The 22,129-nt window shown below is 37.3% G+C and overlaps 1 protein-coding gene across 1 annotated transcript in view; it reads right to left on the reverse strand.

Moving 5' to 3' along the window:
• Nucleotides 1–21,437, reverse strand: part of brinp3a.2 (bone morphogenetic protein/retinoic acid inducible neural-specific 3a, tandem duplicate 2) — a 37,446-nt gene extending 16,009 nt beyond the window's left edge. The window contains exons 1-2 of the mRNA XM_048200072.1: nt 20,656–21,437; nt 5,703–6,003 (exon numbers count right to left, since the gene is read on the reverse strand). Of these exons, the coding sequence (XP_048056029.1) occupies nt 5,703–5,902 (200 nt within the window). The 5' untranslated portion in view covers nt 5,903–6,003; nt 20,656–21,437. The remainder of the gene's footprint in view (nt 1–5,702; nt 6,004–20,655) is intronic.
• Between the last annotated feature and the right edge of the window lie 692 nt (nt 21,438–22,129).

Here is a 22,129-nt window from a genome sequence, read left to right on the forward strand (position 1 = left end):
TTTGATTGATTCATTCCAGCAAACGCCCTTAATTCCATCTGCTGTTTTGCAATTCATAAGGGGCAAAAGTGATAGAATTATGTCAAAATTATGTCACAAAAACACACATTATTAATGTATGGCCGAAGCTGTTGTTGGATTTATGTCAGAATATAATTTTCGGTAATTTCATAAGCTACGCCCTCAGCTGCTGTAAAACATGGTAATATTGCATTTGGCATGTGCTATACCAGCAATTGGGATGATGACTGCTTGCTTGAATTTCGGAGATCTCTCTCACTTTCACATGGTTCCATGATAAGCCACTTTTCAAACTGGACAGTTCTTTGGGAACTCTGATGAGCTAGCCTTCAGGAGTTCAAAGGTGCCCAGAAAGAGGAAAGTAAAGACGGAAAATCCTCCCTGTCATTCTCTTTCCCGTCACCGCTGAGCACGATAAGCTTGGATTGTCTTATCAGGTAAGGCTATGTGTGAGAACAGTTTAAAGGCTTCTCTAGGAAGCACTCTATGGGACTTCTGCTGTGCTATATGAAATGCTCATTACGACGGTAGTCATCATTAGTCTTCACAACAGCACTGAAACCGACTTTGCTTTCTGTGCTTTGTTTCTCAGCTTTTTGTCAAAGAACAAAAAGTACTCGAGGCTTATGTCATAAGCTTTTATCTCTGCCTTTAAGATAAGTATTAAAAAGATGATTTGAATATCATATAGAAGGAAGTGGACCAAAAAAAGTGAAAACTTTAAATAAGGGCAGCTGTCATCATGAAAAGAAATAGCATTTTATGAAATGACCTTTTACAAGCAATTTCAAAATGATTTTCCCACTTACATTATTAAGATTGTGTGTGAGAGAGAGAATAGCCTTAGTCTGTGTGCACACCAGCATCTCTGGAAACCATCCTGTGGAAGTGGTTCAGTAAAGCAGGTGGTATATTTGGACCCCGTCTTTGAATGTTATGACATGGCATTTTCCCAATATTCTACAAAGTGAAATCTCCCAAATAAAAATGAGCTATTTCCAACAAAGAACTCATTAAAATTCTTTCAAATTCAATCAAGACGAACGTGGAAAATTGAAGGAGGGATGAGATGGTGCACTTTCATTACCGGACGACAGTGTTACACACCAATGTAAGTAGGAGAAGCACTTCTGGTAATTCATCTTCTACCTGTCATTGCGGATTATTTGAATTGAGCAACGCAACAAAGCTATGCTTGAAGGAGGAAAAGCTATCTCCAATATAATATTGCCACTTTTAATCTCTCTAGGTCTGCTACATGCACATGTTGTTATCAGAAAGAAAATGCACTGAAAAAGAGACTGTTTGAATAAAATGCTCCAGGCTCTGCAACATATTACAGAGAATATGCATTAGCATTAAAAGATGCGATCTGATATATGGATGTCACAAACATATGAGACTTTTATAGACACTAAGCTATGTCGCATTCATCATCTCCACACATTATCTGTGCACAAGTCTCACACTCCAAAGAACAAGCAATTGATATCCAAATCAACATAACTATAGATTAGCTTATGAATTACTTTACAAACATACCGGTATATGGTATAAGATCTGTGTTAAAGATATTTTAATCAAACAACCTCTCAACTGTCAACAATTTGCATGGCTATTTTTTTTAATATAGCTTAATTCATTTACTTAACATTAACTATTAATACAAGTAGACATATTCACTGTACTGAAAATGTTGTCATATATTGAGATTATTTTTCCTTAATTTACATGGTTTTAAATTGCTTAATATGGTAATCCCATGGTTTTCATTTATGTTTTTTTTTTTTAAATGATTTTGGCACAATCTGTCTGACGTAGGATGATTTGTAAACGACAATGAGCGTCGAGACGCAAGAATCGATCATTTTATCGTGCATAGTTTGTCATACTGGACAACAACTGACGCCCAATCTGAGGCACTTCACAACATCCCGAAAGAAAGACTAGCATGTTTAAATTTTCAGTTCTCTACAATGGGTTCCATCACATATATGACATTGACCAATAGGAGCACAGAAGCTCTTCTGTACACAGCTTTCAAACATGGCAAGCTTTCAGACACAGTGACTATCGCAAAAATATTGTGTAGTCTGATTATGCTAAATCACAAGATAACATCGAATGAACAGTTATGAAACATGAAGCCCTCATAAAACGCTTGGTACATGAAGCACGACTAGAGTGATTATCAACAAACTAATCTTTTTGAGTAAAGAAACAAACTCATCTTGACATCACAAGACAACAAATAACTAAACATGACAACAAGATAAACAACAACTGTGTGAATAAAAGTGGCAAACTGTCAAACAATCCAACTGTAATTATTCATGGCCCAGTGCATGATTGGAAGGATGTGAATGGGACTGAAATGCACAATCATTTTCTTGAGCCAAAAAAAAGTACAGGTGCTGGTCATATAATTAGAATATCATCAAAAAGTTGATTTCTTTCACTAATTCCATTCAAAAAGTGAAACTTGTATATTATATTCATTCATTACATACAGACTGATATATTTCAAATGTTTATTTCTTTTAATTTTGATGATTATAACTGACAACTAAGGAAAATCCCAAATTCAGTATCTCAGAAAATTAGAATATTGTGAAAAGGTTCAATATTGAAGACACCTGGTGCCACACTCTAATCAGCTAATTAACTCAAAACACCTGCAAAGGCCTTTAAATGGTCTCTCAGTCTAGTTCTGTAGGCTACACAATCATGGGGAAGACTGCTGACTTGACAGTTGTCCAAAAGACGACCATTGACACCTTGCACAAGGAGGGCAAGACACAAAAGGTCATTGCAAAAGAGGATGACTGTTCACAGAGCTCTGTGTCCAAGCACATTAATAGAGAGGCGAAGGGAAGGAAAAGATTCAAGCAATAGGGATAACCGCACTCTGGAGAGGATTGTGAAACAAAACCCATTCAAAAATGTGGGGGAGATTCACAAAGAGTGGACTGCAGCTGGAGTCAGTGCTTCAAGAACCACTACGCACAGACGTATGCAAGACAAGGGTTTCAGCTTTCGCATTCCTTGTGTCAAGCCACTCTTGAACAACAGACAGCATCAGAAGTGGCTAAAGACAAAAAGGACTGGACTGCTGCTGAGTGGTCCAAAGTTATGTTCTCTGATGAAAGTAAATTTTGCATTTCCTTTGGAAATCAGGGTCCCAGAGTCTGGAGGAAGAGAGGAGAGGCACACAATGCACGTTGCTTGAGGTCTAGTGTAAAGTTTCCACTGTCAGTGATGGTTTGGGTTGCCATGTCATCTGCTGGTGTTGGTCCACTGTGTTTTCTGAGGTCCAAGGTCAACCCAGCCATATACCAGGACGTTTTAGAGCAATTTATGCTTCCTGCTGCTGACCAACTTTATGGAAATGCAGATTTCATTTTCCAACAGGACTTGGCACCTGCACACAGTGCCAAAGCTATCAGTACCTGGTTTAAGGACCATGGTATCCCTGTTCGTAATTGGCCAGCAAACTCGCCTGACCTTAACCCCATAGAAAATCTATGGGGTATTGTGAAGAGGAAGATGCGATATGCCAGACCCAACAATGCAGAAGAGCTGAAGGCCACTATCAAAGCAACCTGGGCTCTCATAACACCTGAGCAGTGCCACAGACTGATCGACTCCATGCCACGCTGCATTGCTGCAGTAATTCAGGCAAAAGGAGCCCCAACTAAGTATTGAGTGCTGTACATGCTCATACTTTTCATGTTCATACTTTTCAGTTGGCCAAGATTTCTAAAAAGCCTTTCTTTGTATTGGTCTTAAGTAATATTCTAATTTTCTGAGATACTGAATTTGGGATTTTCCTTAGTTGTGAGTTATAATCATCAAAATGAAAAGAAATAAACATTTGAAATATATCAGTCTGTGTGTAATGAATGAATATAATATACAAGTTTCACTTTTTGAGTGGAATTAGTTAAATAAATCAACTTTTTGATGATATTCTAATTATATGACCAGCACCTGTATGTCATAATAGAAAAGCTGCATTTATATGCATTATTTATGGTCCTATATAAGCTGGAATACATTTTGAAATCATAAGTAATATAATATAATATAATATAATATAATATAATATAATATAATATAATAAATTATTGAAACATTGCCCTAGTTGCAATTAAGAGCTTAAATAGTCTCTCTATTTAATGGGAAAGGACTATATTTAAATGTTGTACTTAAACTCTGGCATGCATGTGAAAGCTGCACCTTTTCAATTAGTATTTTGTTATAACACGCTTATTTAATCAAGGAGTGGTTGTAATCTTCGCCTAACACAGCCTTGCTGCCGTCAGTAGCCATCTCAAGGGAACAGGTGATAATGCAGAGTAATAAGAATTAAGAGCCCACTAATCAGTTGGCCACATGATAAGACTATTAATCTTGCAGAGGGTGCACAGAGCCTCTGATGCACCAGGTTTAGCCAACAGACTAAAAAAACTCCTATGTTTTGATGAAGGGCCAATCAGAGCATCCATGAAATAGCTCTCACAAATTAGAAGATGTCAACTGTGGCTTCTGAGAACAGATGAATATTCGATAACTGTCCCTGCAATGATGGACATGATGTATGAGAACTCACCAGTAATTTAAGAGCTGGAATGTCTGCTCACCTTCTAATGGACCAGAAAGGCAATTCAACATATTTTATTTATATAGTGTTACTGCTATCAAGTTCACTTCAGCAAATCTAAGGCTTTTAGAATACACTACCGTTCAAAGGTTTGGGGTCGATAAGATTTTGTTTGAAATAAGTCTCAATGTCACATGATCCTTCAGAAATCATTCTAATATGCTGATTTGCAAGTAACATTTCTTATTGTTATCAATGTTGAAAATAGCTGTGCTGCTTAATATTTTTATGGAAACCATGATAGATATTTTCAGGATTCTTTCATGAATAAAAAGTTCAAAAGAGCAGTGTTTATTTGAAAATTATTCTTTTGCATCGTTGCAAAAAAAAAAAAAAAAAAATACTGACCCCAACCTTTTGATGTGTAGTGTTTTCATTGCCAGATTATTCATGTATTGACTAAATATTTTTATTTTACAGCAAACCCATTCATTTATTCTTCATAAACTCAGAGAAATAATCAGTTATATAGCAACAGAAAATATACAGAACTTCAGAGCAAAATATGTTACATGCTGGCAATAATATCAAATTTTTATCAAAATATGATATGTCTATTTACTTTATATAGATAATTCTGTGCTGTCATTTAAATTTCCATTATCCTTTCAAATGATTGTTTGGCTTAAGTTATTCACATGTTCTGATTTCAGCACTGAGTAAAAGAGTTCGGAACAAAGCCTCCCTCCCAATTCATGAGTTGGAATTTGAATTGAATTGTCTACACCCTACAGGAAATTGAATTAAAATGACAGAAGAGGAAATTAGGCTACTACTTGTTTCAATTCAACAAAAATTCAACACACATAATGCATTCTGGGAAACAGAGTTCTATAAAAATACTGTGTGGTCATTCTGATAATAGTCACAGCTTCTAAATGTGGCTAGATTGATACATTCACAGGGTTTAAATTAATATATAGTATACGTACTACTGTATATCGGGTCAGAAAGTGCATCATGATCAAAACATACGTAAAACCTATATCATACAGGCTTCAATTCAATTATAACTAACCTGTAGATCTTGTATCTCGTGGAAAATCCCTGACGATTGCGCTCCACAAATTCAGTGTATTCTTGTGAGTGGTGAAAGGGGCCCTTGTCAGAGAGAAGCCAGTCCAGGGGGCCTGCAGGGCCTTCTTCAGCTAAACTGACAGAGCTTGTCAGCCAGCAGCGGAGGCTGAAAGTCAGCAGCAGCAGCTCCCATAGAGCCATGGGGGAGCAGCACAAGCCTTCAGCAGCACAGGCTCTGGTGCAAGACCACACTCCACCACCCGGCACTGAAGATCAGCATGGCTTCGGCCCCACAAACACTCCTAAACACACACAGCAGACAGATTCAAACAGAAAGGACAAAGACACATTAGTAAACACTTAGTCACCTTCACCTCCACTCAGACAAACTCACCAAAACAACTGTTCATTTAATTGAAGAGTGCATACACACAGAGAAAGAGACACATAGAGAGGCAATTACCAGGAAATTCTGTTTCCTTGAGGCCACAAAAACTATTTAGGACTCCGGAGAGATCTTGTCAACATAGACAGGGGAGAAAAGTACGATGATTCTTTGTGAGAATAATCTACTAATTGTCTGTAAGTGAGAAGTGTAATGTATTCACATAAAAATGTTCTCTGCATGGTAATGAGTGTTTTAGTACTTCAGAGGAACAAAGTATCACCAAATTAACAATAAAAGGATGTAAGTGAAATAATAAGATCCTCCTGTGCACATGCTTCCAATTTTAGCATCCGCTGTGCAACTTCGCTGGTATATGAAACGGAGAAGTTCTCCCTAAAAAAAATAAAAAAAATTTTACTGCTTCTATTAATCCAAATTATTCGTAACTCTCCACAAGCTTTTTGCTTCAAGCAAACTGTATAAAAAGGCAACAGCACCAGTTACAGTTTAAATGCAGGCGCTGTAATTCAGTCCCATGATAAACAGATGCCATGAGAGCATTTTCGACATCTCTTTCAGTATTTAGTTCTCAGCGTCTCCTGCAGTCCCGCCCCTTGTTCTAACCCTGTTATTATTTCCATATTTCAACCAAGTGCTGTCAATCATTCTTCATGGCTGTGACCAAACCAGATGTTGGAAAAGAGTCTCATTACTGTATTCTGATGACAGTCTGTCAAGTCATGTGTGCCATGTGACCATATGTGTGGGCGGCTTTCAAAAAGCATCATACTTATATAGAACAGTGTGAAAAGAGATGCAAATGCAGCTGAGAATACAGACCTTACGGTAACATGCGATATAAATGCACCACACTGACTTGTGCATCAGTGCCTATAACCTCTAATTATGGTGATGTGCATATCAAAACAGAAGCGCTATTATGTCTACATTTGTTGCAGTGCAGATAGTGATGGGATTAAATTTATATAGCTGTTGGTCAGAGTATCATATAATTAAATATGTTCAAGCTTAACATTTCAAGTCATAATCATAAGATATCCACCATTGGCATTTATTCCAATGGGAGGCCTTTCTTGGGTGATGCATCTACATCCTCATCTCCCACAGAACTATATAATGTATGTTACACGCTGACACACACATTCATAATGGTGTGAATACAGCCCCGATTCGGGCTACAATGCTTTCTGCTGTGATTACAGCAGATTTAAAAGCAAGGCTTTTGCTGCATGACATCTAATTCTTCAACGCAGACATCCGTACTTCTCTATGCATATTGATGAGGAAGTCTCGGTGGAACACAGTAACCACTCAGTAGGGATCCTACAATGCGCTGCACTTCAGCGCCACAGTGCACCACAAAAAAAGGCCTTTCAAATGCCGCAATCTCCACGTTTCCATCAGCAATTCTTTTGACTTGCTATTTTTCTGCCTTGAGTAACAAGCGCTTTGCTTTTGTGTAAAAATCACTGTTTACATTTCTCCCGAGAGCAAACCATTGTTATATGTGTTCCAGTTTTTCCTTTTTTTTTTTTTTTTTTGGATGGTAGCTCTGCTTGGAAGGTGGCAACATGAAAAAAAGTTACGATTAAAAGGCATCTAATGTAAGTCACAAGGGCAGAGCAAAGCTTTAAGATAGATGGCGCTTCTGGCTCATGCTCTCTTCTGAACATGTTAATCTATTTCAGCTTAGTTCTTTATAAAAAAGCAAAATACACTCATTTCAGTGAGCGAATTGTAGTTAAGTACTTTATTCAAGAGCACGGTTGTGATCTCTTTAACTGTCCAGTTCTTTGAGATAAAACCTGCAACCTTGAGTCAACAGCTCAGATCTTACCTGCGTGCTATCTTCATACACCGAACGTGTAAACATGTATTAATCGAGAGCACTGTTCATTCCAAAGCAATCTGCTGCTATAATCACATTATCTCCCCCACCCAGTGCAGTAACAGGATTTTGGTTATTATCTGCAGGAATAATATCAGGTATGTGTCATTTCCTTTTTACAGGGGCATCATCAGACAATATCTGTGGTTACAAAAACAATACACTTCATCAAATGCTGTTAAACCGATCCACCCTGAAAGAGGAGGCGAGATATACTTTTATACCACAAATAAAACATCTAGCCTGAGAGAGAAATATATTTTTTTATCGTCAACTGCAGACGCATGAAAAGCACCAATGGTGCCACTTAAATATAATTGAACACCAAACTGGCTTGAAATATCCTCAGGCTGGTCTGAAATGTCATAAAAGTGACAATTCTGTTGGTTCCTACACAACTTTATGTTGATTAAACCACAGCTTTCAGTAAAAGAGGCTCTGAAACAATAAGGAAAAGCACTTTCACAAATAAAACTGATTTGACTTGACTTGACAAGTGTGACGTGTGGAGGGAATGAAAGAAAATTGATGTACAAAATGTGTGGGATGAACAGAGAAATAAATGATGGAGGAGAAAGTGTAAACACATAAATGAGGATAATTAAGAAATGAAATAAGTATCTGCATGAGCCAAATTAAGCAAAGGTCTGGTGGGAGAGAAGATCAAAACATTAGCTAGTTTTACTGGGGAATGAAGAGAAAACAATTATTTAGAGGTATGTTGGATTAAAATTTGTGTTACCACTGTAGAACTCGTAAAAAAAAAGGTGTTTTTAGCCTTTTATAGAGAGAAAATTATGTATACAGTTTTGCACGATCATCTCAGCCTTGCTACATGACATGGCAATTTTTCATTTTAAACTAGATGTTGCAAGAGTATTTGTATCATAACCTGCAGGGCCTGCAATAGCAACACAAACACTCGTATTGTAATTTGTCATGTAAATGGTGAATATGACAAGGTCCTGAGTGTTCACCTAGGGGGACGAATCATTTTAAAACTACAGCTATGCCTAGTAATAAGAGAGAAACAGACTAGACAAATAGCTGTCTGAATGACAAAAAGCCAATCTGTTTTAAACTGTATACCATTTTGCTCAAGCACATTGAGTCATATTCATTAAGCAGCGGTGCAACTCGGTCATTTTAGATTATGCTCATAATATGATTGTGGATGGATTATAATAAATAACTGACTAAAACCAAACAGATAATACAAATAATATCCATTTAGGAAGAAACAGAATTTTTTTTTTTCCTTTAGGTATTGAAAATGCTGTTTCCTTCCCTTTGTTGAAGATGAACATCCCTGCAAGGTTGCTGAATTGGGAATCTTTAGAATGGAATGACTACGGGTGTTTAGAACTAGCCGAATAAAAAATCTTTTTAAAAGCGAGGAATTTTATCAAATTCTACATGTGCGCTTAACTAACATGTTTCCTTGAGTTTTGCTGTGGAGATGACAATACTTGAATATGTGTGTTGAATTGTGAATTCATATCCAAACTTTGCTTGAACCCCACTTAGATAGTCAAAAATGATTAGTTATGCATCACACAGGACATTGTGAACTTTTCATCTTTGTTTCAAATTTAGTTTCACAAGTTCAACAAAAGGGCTAATTTAGCTTGTTCAAAATACTGTAGTTGTAGGCTATTCTTAAAGGAATATGCCAGGAATATTAAAGGAATATGCCAGGTTCAGTACAAGTTAAGCTTAATTGAAAGTTTTGTGGCCTAAAAAATAATTTCTACTTGTCTTTCATTTTCTTTAAAAAATGGCAAAAATCTGGATTTCAATGCATTTGCAATGGAATGGTTGAAACTCTCTTCTAATTCTGAAAGCAATCAATAATAGAAGTGGTCCAAATATTAAACTATTAAAATGTGCATATATCTTCTGTGTAAGTCTCAGGACCAAAAAAAAAAAAAAAAAGTTTGTCTAATCAATGCATTCAGTCTTACCTTCCTATCAACGTGTATTTCCATACCTCTGCGCACCCTGCTCGTACAAACATCACACCTCAGTATGTTCCATGACGCTATGCAGAGCTGTAGATAGACAGTCACCGAGTTCCACAAACAAAGAGCAGCCTTTTACAGTTCCTCCTGAACCAAAACAATGAGCTTATGCTGCTTTCATGCCATGTCGTAATTAACGTAATTAAGTCGTGATGTTCTTCTCAAAGCTGTTCACGTTCTCGGACTCAGAATTATGTGTTTCTATGGCAACACTATCAACGCTGAAATGAATCTGCAGCAGTCAGGTGGTACAAGTCAAAGCTCTAAGTTGTTTATGTTCATTAGGGCCCGAGCACTGAAGGTGTAAGGACCCTATTGTAATTGCTCAGTCAATTCTTCTTCTTCTCCGAAAGGAATCACATTTTTGTGGGCCTAAACAAGCTCGAAAACTCATGAAACTTTGCACACGCATCAGAAGTGGTGAAAATGTACGTCTGATATGGGTTTCTGAATTAGGTGTGGCAAAATGGCTCGATAGCGCCACCTACAAAATAGCGCCACCTACAAAATTTAAATTAAGCACCTTTCACGCTACGTTTCACGTACAGGTATGAAATTCGTTAGACAGATGTAACAGCCCATACCTACAAAAAAGTCCCTGGGTGCAAACTCTGCATTTTGAATTTTCTCTGCAAAATATTTGCAGTTTTTGCCATTTCCAGATGTTGTACTTTAACGAGCTTTAATCAGAAAAGCGTCATATTTGGTCAGTCTAATCTAAAGGCCTTGGCGACGTTAAATTGCAAAGATCTAGAGTTTTTGCTGAAGGGCATGTCTGTGGTGGCCTGACAAAGTTCGATGTTTCGCCATGAAACAGGAAGTTATTGTAACTCAGGCATGCAGTGTCCATTCTGCCCCAAACTTCACATGTGTGATAAGAGTCCTGGCCTGAAGACATCGATATGCCAATATTTAGTTAGTCATAGCGCCACCTGCTGGCAACAGGTAATGACATGCTTTGCACTGTAATTCACTCCCAGAAACACATTTGTATATGCCATGAAGTACCAAACATGCTAGCAACACTTGGTTAAGTGCTAATGTATGAAGTGCTAAGTGCTAACTCCACGAAACTCAGGCTTGTTGCATCCTCAGGCTGCAATGCTTTACTCAGGCATACAATGTTCGATCTGCTCCAAATTTCACATGTTTGATAATAGTCCTGGCCTGAAGACATCTACATTGCAATATTCAGTAATAGTTAAAGTGCCACCTGCTGGCAGCAGGAATTGTGGTGCATCAAAATGCCATATTTCTCCTCTATTTACCTGCTTAAATGAATATCGCCCACTGTTCAGTTTTCCTAATGCCACCAGGTGGCGGTAAGCCCTGGTGCAAGGGCCTTTTCATCGCTGCTTGCAGCTTTAATTATTTTTGTAATGTTATGTGTTTTGAGACATGAGGTAATTTAACGCCATCTCTCGTGACGCATTGCAGACTCTGCTCTGGCTGTGTGTTCATGTGGTTTGGAGGAGGCGTGGCTTTGGAGAGTGCTCTGAAGGGAGGGTGGGATTTTATGTTTTCAAAGCTAGCTTGTTATTGCTAGCCTGTCCGTAGATGCCTACCCTACCTTTGAAAATAATAATAATAATACAAAAAATAATAATAAAAAAATTACACATTGCTTTTCTGTAAAGTTTTTACAATTGCAACACAACACTATTAACCAAAAAAAATACTTAAAATGATTAAAACCGTTTCACAGGCCAAATAATACACAATTTCAACAGAAGAGTTAATTAGCTTTTAAAGATCATAAACTTCAAATTTCCACAAAAAAAGACATTTACTTCCATTAGGCCTATAAGTGGCTCACTGTAACCTTGATTTTCATTTCACAGTCAAAATTATTAATATTACTATTAATAATTATTTGTATTTTATTATTTATTTATTTTGTACAAATCAACATTATGCCACAAAGGCTGTTGTCTGAACTTAACTTTTGAACCTGGTATTGGACCCGGAATATCCCTTTAATATTATTAAAGGAATTGATTTCCTCAGAAAACCATCAATCCTTCATCGCCATCTACAACTCCATATAGCCAACCATTTTTCAACATCTCCAGGCATGTAAACTTAAATTACAACTAAATACAAGAACTAAAAGTAAAACCGAGCTCAAAGTGAAGTATTGTTGAAGTAGTTTTGAAAGGTTGAGATGATGAGATTGGGGATCTCTCAAACTTGAGTTCTCAATGGCATTTGAGTCAACCATGTTCAGAGGATAGATTCAAGTGTGCACTTTGGACTCAGGGCATCTGTTCAGTTCTTTCATTTACAACCTGCGCAATTGCAATGAGCTTTGGCTGTCTCTGCTGGAAGCATGCAAATGAAGCTACATTCTCTAAAATATTTCCTACTCTATATCTGTGTCCGCAGGGTGGATGGAGGGTTGTCTGACTGTTTGCAAAAGTGTGTATCTTTGGTGAGAGTTGATTACAGGGTTGTATTGCAATTTTTACAGTAGGATCCCACTATTTGTAATTCTGATTCTTTCAGGCTTGACTTCAAGTCATCCCTGAAACCACCTTCAAAGTCTGCAACAGGAACCGATAAACCTCACATCCTCCTCTCTCCGCTGACTAATGAGCTTTTACTCTTAATTAGCTATGTTATTCTCAAACCCATGACAATCAACAGTGTCTTTTATTGTGTGCCTGAGGGTAAAAGGTTTCTTAGTGAAATAATGTGGCTGGAAGTCATAATTATTTATCCGTGTTGCATTTGAGAACAAAAGGATGTGTACAAAGAGATTTGTGGTGTGTAATGTATCAAAGAGAATATCCCAGGCAATAAAAGAAATATGAAATACTAGCTTATATCAGTTCATGGTACCACAAAGGGAAAAAGCAATGACAGCCATTGTGTTGAGTGTTAAATGCAAATCAAATATTCCCTCTAATCTTGCTGTCACAATGAGAAATGGACCTCCAGGAGCAGACAAGCCATGAAACTAAAATAATTGTCAGATTCTAGATGAAACACGAACATCAGACAGAAATAATGTCAATTTGTTGTGAATGTTAAGGTACATTTTAGTGTACAGTAGATAACAAACTACTGACCTTGTGTTCATATGCAAAAATAAATAAATACATAAATAATAGTGATAATAATAATAATAATAATAATAATAATAATAATAAAAATGCTTGTTGCATCCTCCAGGTCCATAAATGACAATCTTATAAATATGCATGTCTTAAGCTGGGTGCACACTGTGCGATTTATAATAGTCCTTACGATGGTTGCTTGTTAGACTGTACGAACATGATCCTCATGTCACACTGTGGGATCTCAGCTGTCATTTATGTCAGATTGTACGACATTTAAAGGTGCTAAAGAGGATGGTTTGTTTTATACATTTTTGCAATATTACTTGAAACTGTCTTTACTAACTGATAAAAGACTATTTATTAGGTGCACTGAAAGTAATAATATTAATATACATCATCTGTGCACAAGGTAGGGCCTTAAAAACATCAGCCAATCGTTTACGCGATGATGATGGCCCTCTAGCTTGCCAATCACTGCCGTGACGTTCCTTGTGAGAGACGAGCGCGGCTGCGCGCTCCAGTAACTTTCCACACTCCACAGGCGCTGCATGCAATGTTTTTGTCAGGAGACAGGAATAACAACTGCAGATTATGAGTTACCTGCGGTGAGTCCGACATAATGAATCCAAAATACACGACACAGCGAATGCCGTGGTAAACACTCGTATTCCACTACTCGTGCACGAGTTTTGGGAGGTGTTCCTTTGAAACGAGCTGTGAAGGAGGGGGGCTGTTCTTACGCATGCGCTCATTTCAAAAACTCAGTAACAGTCTTTGGATTCTCAGTCGACGAAAAAATCCTCTCTATCACTTTTAAGATGCGTTAAAAATGGACATGCGCATGAAAACTTGTCCGAGTTTTACATCATCAACCCATACACCAGGGGTCATCAACTATATTTGTCCAAGGGCCAGAATTTTTCTCTGCAGACACTGTAAGGGCCAGATACTCGTAATATAAAATAAAATTCGAATTGTATCCTAATATGTTATTATTTGATATACTAATTCTAATTCCAAATTTATTTTATTTTTTACATATTACCTGTACTGCAGCAAGCCACCAGGGGGCGATAGCGATATTTTAGGCTTCATATTTGTGAGGCTGTCAAGCTGTCCATCACTGTCACGCAGTTGTGCGCTAATCCCAGGCAAGGAAAATTTTGACATTTGTGAAAAAATGAGCACGTGAAACAATAAAAGATGTTCAATGAGAGAACGCGTTTATCGTCATTCTTGACTGAAGGCAGGCTATGGCACAAGCTACTTTTCAGAAGGGTTTTTTTTTTTCGTTAGATTTAAAAATAAATAAATATGGAACGGACCCGAATATTCAAATATTCGTTCGGTGGGTTGGTATTCGATTTGAAAATTTGACATTCGAATATTTTTTTATTTTTATTTTTTGCACACCTGGGATCCCCCGCGAAACGATTCTCATTCCCCTTGAATAAGGCCGGCGACACACTGGCTGCGTGAGCGTCTCAGCTGCATGGCGTGTCCGTTTTTATTTCGGCTCCCATATTTAACAGGTTGGAGTTTGCACACTGAGACACGCGTCTCAGGCGCGCTCGAGCCACGCGGAAAACGCGTGCATGCTAGAAATAGAACCGACGCGTGTTCCAGCAACGGGAGTGTTCAGAACAGTGGAGTTTGTATGGACCGAAGTGCATGTCTGAGCTTGTGTTTTGTTGCTTTGACACTGTGGAAAATACAATAATAGAAACAAAATGTATTAGCATTTTTACCCGTTATTATCAATCTAAATTAATCTCGTTTTTAATTTAACTTAATTTCGTTTTTCTTTATTTAAATTTCATTTTTCTTTATTTAAATTTCGTTTTTTCTTTATTTAAATTTCGTTTTTGTTTATATAAATTTCGTTTTTTCTTTATTTAAATTTCGTTTTTTCTTTATTTAAATTTCGTTTTTCTTTATTTAAATCTACCCTTACTGTGCCAATTTGTTAGTCAGAAAAATATTAGACTACCTTAAAAGTATTGCTTAATTTAACAGACCTGTGTGTGTGCGTTTTATATCACTAGTGCAGTGTCCGTTCTCGGAGCATAAGCCCTGCCCGCATGAGGTGCGCCGCTTCCCGCTCGCGCTGTTCTGACTGTAGTTTACTAAAAGTTTATTAATTCTGAATGTGTCGCGTCTCGCGTGTCCATCTATATTGCACCAAATGCGACACTGCACTGCCTTGTGAAGTCGATTGGATGAACGGTTCTCGAAATAATAAAAATGCAAACGGACATACAGACACAGATTCCTGCCTTTATTAGAGAGAAAAATATGTTCAGCCCCTCTCTCCGAAGAGTCGATGTTCATTACTACCGAAGCTTCGAAGCTCAAAAAATGGTATTCGGACCAGCCCTAAACTTTTTTCCTCTTACAAGGCTATTCCTGAATTCAGTATAATTCTGGGGGCCGGATGGAAATCTCTGGCGGGCCGGATTTGGCCCGCGGGCCGCCAGTTGATGTTGCATGCCATACACGTTCGATGACCGTGAGCTGCATTACACGCGGGACTGAAAATGTGGCTAACAAAGACATCTCTATCGTTAATTTTGATCACGGCTTGTCTTGAAAAACGTAGACAATTTGAAGTTCGTCGTAGGAGAAATCACACTGGAGGATTGTGTGCCAAATCTTCTGATACAGCCAGAATTTCGACGGAGGTAAAATTTGATTGCAACGGTCATTAACCGGCTGTCTGTGAACATGTCAAACTAGCGATCACAGACTACAGATTTTAGGCTAGGATTATAGGAATCTTTTAGGATTTGCAAAATTTGTCTCAAACGACCAAATTGTGGCACAGTGTGAACCAGCCTTTAGTTTGCACATTACTCAGAGCATTACTCAAAAGGTCAATGGAGGACCCAAAGTATTGTGGAAAAAGCAAACAAAAAGACACAAGAATGAAAAGGGAAGAATAAATGTAGCATTGTTTGCTTACCAACACTCTGGCAGCCACATTTAATATCAAATGTCCCTGAGAGCATAATGTCTCTATGGACATGGCACACATTTTAATATGAGGGTTTGAAAACACTCAGTTCTTGTCTCTAGGGTGCAATTTTTTATATGAGAAGACTAATTGTAAAACAAATCTATATTAATAAAGCCTTTGATCTTTTAGGAAGCATGGACAACAAGGTAGCCATTCTTTTGATCATGAATATAATCATTTGTTTGGATGAGCCATGATGTAAAAGGCTATAACTTATGGTATTTTTTTATGAGTCGTCCAGTGTAAACAGCTATTGCTAATCAGGTCAGGGCATGTATGCAAAGAGTAAAGGTTTATAGTAAATCTGTTAACCATAACTATTTAACAGAGGGGTGCATTCCATTAAAATGTCTGTTGGTACAAATACATCCCAACAAAGAATTGATTACAGGTTAGAAATAAACCTCACAGTAATAGTGAACAGAGCCAAAGGTAATGCACACAATGCTGATTTAATTGCTGCTTTAATTATTCCCTTTTTGATCGTAAAATTCTTACTTTTACATTTTTATGTGGCCACATATCAGTGAAAGGCTCAGTGCAATACAGGGGGAAAAAAGCAGCAATTAATCTCAGAAAACAACCCATGGTCTTCTTTTCTCAATTCAGCCAGACATAGAGTCTCCTTTTCAAAGAAAGTCCATTACAAAAACAAAAGCCTTCAAAAGTACTTTACATTTAAACTTAAAGCCAAATAAACTAAAACATTTATAGAAATCTGGATTTAAATGATCTGAAATGAATGTTGCTGCATACATAAAGTTGTGTTACCATCTTCAGAGTTATGATTAATCAACTTTGCACCTCTGACACCATGTCCTAACCATAGAAGTACAACACTGTCCACATTGAAAGTAAACTTATGTGCAACGTGACACCCAATTAGAATGAACGATTTTGCAGGATTTTCAACCTGTCCTGTCACTTGACGCTTACCACTGGATAGGACAAAAACACAAATTTCAATGGAAGAGAATTTTTGTTCTTTTATTGTTTCACGTTTGGTTAGAACACAATGTGACACTGAGGTTTAAAAGACACATAGTTTTGTAAAAATCAAAGAAATTCTATGTGTCAAGAAATTCCTGATGACAGCTGAAACCTTTTAGCTGCATTGCTTTCATGCATATCTCTTATTGCTTGTCATTTCGTACACGCATCAATGTTTTTGTTTGCCTAGTTGAAAGGTGTCATGTCACATCTTTACCTTCTTTTCAACTGCATACTCCCAAGGGTCTCTTTGTTTTCAAGCTCTAATCAGGGAGCCAATGTTCCCGTGCCTGTCTTTCTACACGTTTGTCTCATAGAAATCTCAGCATCAGGATGGATTCGGTGATCCAGCTCATTATCATAAAATAATGGGCTACGGCTCACCATCATAAAGCTTCGGTCCTGTTCGGGCCTGTCTGCTTGCTGCATGTTCAACCTATCAGTCGTTGCTGTGAAATTTCTGATGTGCTGGAATTGCTGCAGAAGGGCCTTCATGCATGAGTCATTCATTAATTTGAGGACTTGTTAGGCAGCCACTTTACCTGCAGACAGCCATTTGAAGAAAAAAGGCCCCATTGAGGCATATTTACAAGACTCGGAAAGGTTTCACCAGCTCTCTTGGGCTCTCATCCATGGCTATATCGCACATCAGTATAGGATGAATGAGCCATTGAGCTAGCACACTACTGGATGCTGATGTTTGCGCTTATTTGTGTAATTGTCGTTGTGTGTGCACGCTAAAAGGTCTTTTTTGTCTTTTATGTGGCCGCCAAAAGCTCTAAATGGTGTTTTTGGAAAATGGCAAAAACTGTGCCAGCAGATAGCAATGATGAGAGACAGCTGCGATACAAAGGCAGACACACACACTTAGTTAGACCCTTCACACAGGAAATGTGAATGCAGCATTCAGATTGTCAGTGCTGTGGTGTCAGTGACTGTTTTGCAAAGACATCCACCGTGCAGGGGTAACAGCACCCCGCAGTAACTGATACATAATGTTTGTGTGCCTCCATGAACCACAATGAGAAATATAGATTCCAAACATGCAGTTACAAGAACTACCATCTGATCCACCAAAAAAAGACTCAAGAACGCAATTCACTTTGGTGCCACTAGTGGCACTGCAATTAGACAGTTAATTTAAAGGGTTAGTTCACCCAAAAATGAAAATTCTGTCATTTATTACTCACCCTCATGACGTTCCACACCCGTAAGACCTTCGTTAATCTTCAGAACACAAATTAAGATATTTTAGTTGAAATCCGATAGCTCCTTGAGGCCTCCATAGAGAGCAATGGACACTTCCTTTCTCAAGATCCATAAAGGTACTAAAAACATATTTAAATCAGTACATGTGAGTACAGTGGTTCAATATTAATATTATAAAGCGAGAATATTTTTGGAGCGCCAAAAAAACAAAATAACAACTTATTTAGTGATGGCCGATTTCAAAATACTGCTTCATGAAGCATCGGATCATAAATGAATCAGTGTGTCGAATCATGATTCGGATCGCGTGTCAAACTGCCAACGGCTGAAATCACGTGACTTTGGCGCTCCGAACAGCAGATTCGACACGCTGATTCATCTGTGCTCCTATGCTTTCTGAAGCAGTGTTTTAAAATCGGCCATCACTAAATAAGTCGTTATTTAGTTTTTTTGGCGCTCCAAAAATATTCTCGTCGCTTTATAATATTAATATTGAACCACTGTACTCACATGAACCGATTTAAATATGTTTTTAGTACCTTTATGGATCTTGAGAGAGGAAATGTCATTGCTCCCTATATGGAGGCCTCACGGAGCTATCGGATTTCAACTAAAATATCTTAATTTGTGTTCTGAAGATTAACGAAGGTCTAACGGGCGTGGAACGGCATGAGGGTTGGGTGAACTAACCTTTTAACAGAAAAAAAAAATGAATTGAATAATCTTACAGTTTATTTGTATGAATAGTAATTGGATACTTTAAACTTAAAGGCATAGTACACAAAAAAAAATAAAAAAAAAATAAGTACTCAGCCTCATGTCATTCTAAAACCTAGCATCACTTTATTTCTTCTTTGGAACATAAAAGAAGGTATTTTGAGATATTTCAGTGATTTTTCAGTGATTTTTTTTTGTCCTTACAATGGAAATCAATGGTCACCAAATGTGTTTGTTTACCAACATTTTTAAAAAATATCTTCTTTTGTGTTCTGCAGAAGAAAGAAAGTCATTGGAGTTACATGAGGGTGAGTAAATGATGACAGAATTTAATTTTTGGTTGAACTACTAAAGAGCAGAGCACTAAACGTTTGTTATGCAGACTCTATCAGAAAGATGCTTTACAGCATGTCTCTTGTGGATAATGAAGAGTCATGTAACATTATTCTGTTAAAATCATTGGCTTTTTCTGCACTCTCTTCATTGGTCAGAGACCAGGGTACTGGCACAGTGGTTTCAATTTTATTGTACACTATACACTAAATATTTCTTCATCAGAACCCTCACTACCCCACTGCTGTCATGTAAGGAGCATTTTTCTTCTTCTTCTTCTTCTTCTTCTTCGTCTTCTTCGTCTTCACATTATGGTACTGAATTTTGTTATAATTAAATGTCATTTACTTTTAAAGCAATTCCAAGTAAGCTATATGCTATTTTAATTAACAGATGGTGCAGTTGATAGTGACACCAATTATATCAATATATTAGCAGCTGTTTCACTAGGCAGCAATCTTTTATGACTGATTTTATAGATTTTCTGTAAGCATACAACTTTGTAGGCTATAGTAAACTTGCTTGATTTTCACACATTGACATTGTCCCACACTGTAATTGTTAACTGTTTGAAAAAAGGTTCATGAGTATTTTAAGCATCACTGGAGTTACAAAATCAGCTCAAGTCTCATTAGTGTGTAAAACATCAATTCTAAATGTAGTATAACCATAATAACCTGCATCACAGGTCAAATGCAAAAACAAGTAATATAAAAAGTACAAAATAAAATCTGAATTTGTGCCTTTTTTTCCAGGAAAATATCTGAATACCCCTGAAATAAGATATATTTACTTTAATAAGAAGTGAACATATATAAAATATTAAGACTTGTTTTCAGATAATATATATTGAATTAAGTTTTCTTGCTTTAAGCATAGCCTACATGTACCATAACCTTTATGCTTAAAACATGAAGAAAATAATTTAAGATATAGGCCTATTCTTAAAAAAAAAAAAAAAATACCTCTGAAATAAATTTATCTTGTTTGAGAATGTTTTAGTACGCTTAAACAGAGAGAGAGAGAGAGAGAGAGAGAGAGAGAGAGAGTCTGTGTATCAAGCATGATGGCATAAATACATGAATGGTCATGAGGGATCACAGTTGTAACTCCTGTAAGGAGCAGTGTAATCTTGATGGGCTGCCGTTTGCTCATCATTCATGAGAATGATGTGACGATTCAGGTTGCATTTGTTCAAAGTTGTCCCGCTGCAGCATGAGGCAACGATTATATGTGCAGTAGTCAACTGGCAACAATTTAAACCATGTCAGAACGACCAGCATTAAAAAAGAGAAAATATACAACTTACCACATCGTAGATCAGGGTTGAAACTTCATCCGAACAGGTCCCATTCTTCGCTGAATCAGTTTTTTTCTTCGATATGTGAGTATTTAACGGACATACGCGTAAACCCACGTAAGTATTTGAAAACTGTTTGGCGAAAATGGACGAAAGGTCGCTCGGGCAGCACCTAAATATTTAAATTGGTGTTACTTCACTATAGTCCAACTTCGGTAACAAATCGTTCCCATTATAATGCGAAGGTAGTGTTATCCTTGTAGTGCCCTGAATTGTTCCTTGAAGAAGAAATAACCGCATTTAGTCGAATATAAATCCACTAGCAGCACAGACAGTTAGAAACAGACCGCAGCTATCAGTTAAAGCGCGTGGCTCAGTTTAACATCCGCCAACGGACTGCGACACTGAGGCTTCTCAGTCTCTTTTGGAAGTGCCTGTGGATATTCCTCTATAAAGTCAGTCCCATCACATAGCTCTGCTTGACCCTCCTACTCTCTGCATCGTTGTCCGTGTGTATGTGTGTGAGAGAGAGACAGAGCCAAATTTCAATGGATAGACGCTGGCAGACGCGAGCGCGCGCCCTCTCTCACCCAAGTCACATGCTTAAAACACAAGTAGCCCTCTGTAATGGCTTTTCGGAGGACATGCATAAAACCCGAGACGAGGGTGGAATGATAAGCAGGCTATGTTTCCAAATCTAGAGATCCCTGTAAGTGCTTAAAGAAAATGTTTTCCTATTTCGTGCTTTTTCCCCCCTCATCATTTTCCGCATAAGTTTAAAATAGCATTGATAAGCTACTACTACTAATATAAAGCGTTCTGTTCTCCACTGGGTCAGCAGGACAGAACCCCATGTTACCTATTTGTGCAAGCAGCTTTGGGGTGTTTCTACCACTTCACTTTTTCTGAATTAATAACAGAATATAATAATTCGTATAAGAATTGTTATACAAACAGTATAAATTCTAATGCACTGTAAAAAGTGTCACCTGTGCCAATGCCATAAAAATGTCGTGACAATGTTACAAGCATTATTCTATGACATTGTGGTGACTATTTTGTAGTCATTAGTCATTAAATCATATAGTTATATTTAATTTAAAAACCAATTTGAGCTAGTATGTGTTTGTTATTGTAAAATGTACTTTTATAACACAATTGTTGAAAGTTAATTGTAAAAAAGCCAAAGTTAATCAAAATTAGCTTCTCCAGCAAATGTCAAACAGAGCACAGTGTTGTACATGCCATCATGTAAACTTGAACTAAATAAAATAACATGCAGTCTAAAACATTCCAATAGTTGATAATAATAATAATAAAAGGAATTCTGGGAATGCACATTACCCTATAGATTTTAAGTCAATCTATATGTTTTACTTTAAAAGATAACAATATTTATATAGCAACATTTTATTGTAAAAGCATGTTTTGCATTGCATTAATATGAAATATATTTTATCTGGAATTTGTCATACTTTTTACT

This window comes from Megalobrama amblycephala, linkage group LG8 (genome assembly GCF_018812025.1).
Source record: "Megalobrama amblycephala isolate DHTTF-2021 linkage group LG8, ASM1881202v1, whole genome shotgun sequence".
Classification (NCBI taxonomy): Eukaryota; Metazoa; Chordata; class Actinopteri; order Cypriniformes; family Xenocyprididae; genus Megalobrama; species Megalobrama amblycephala.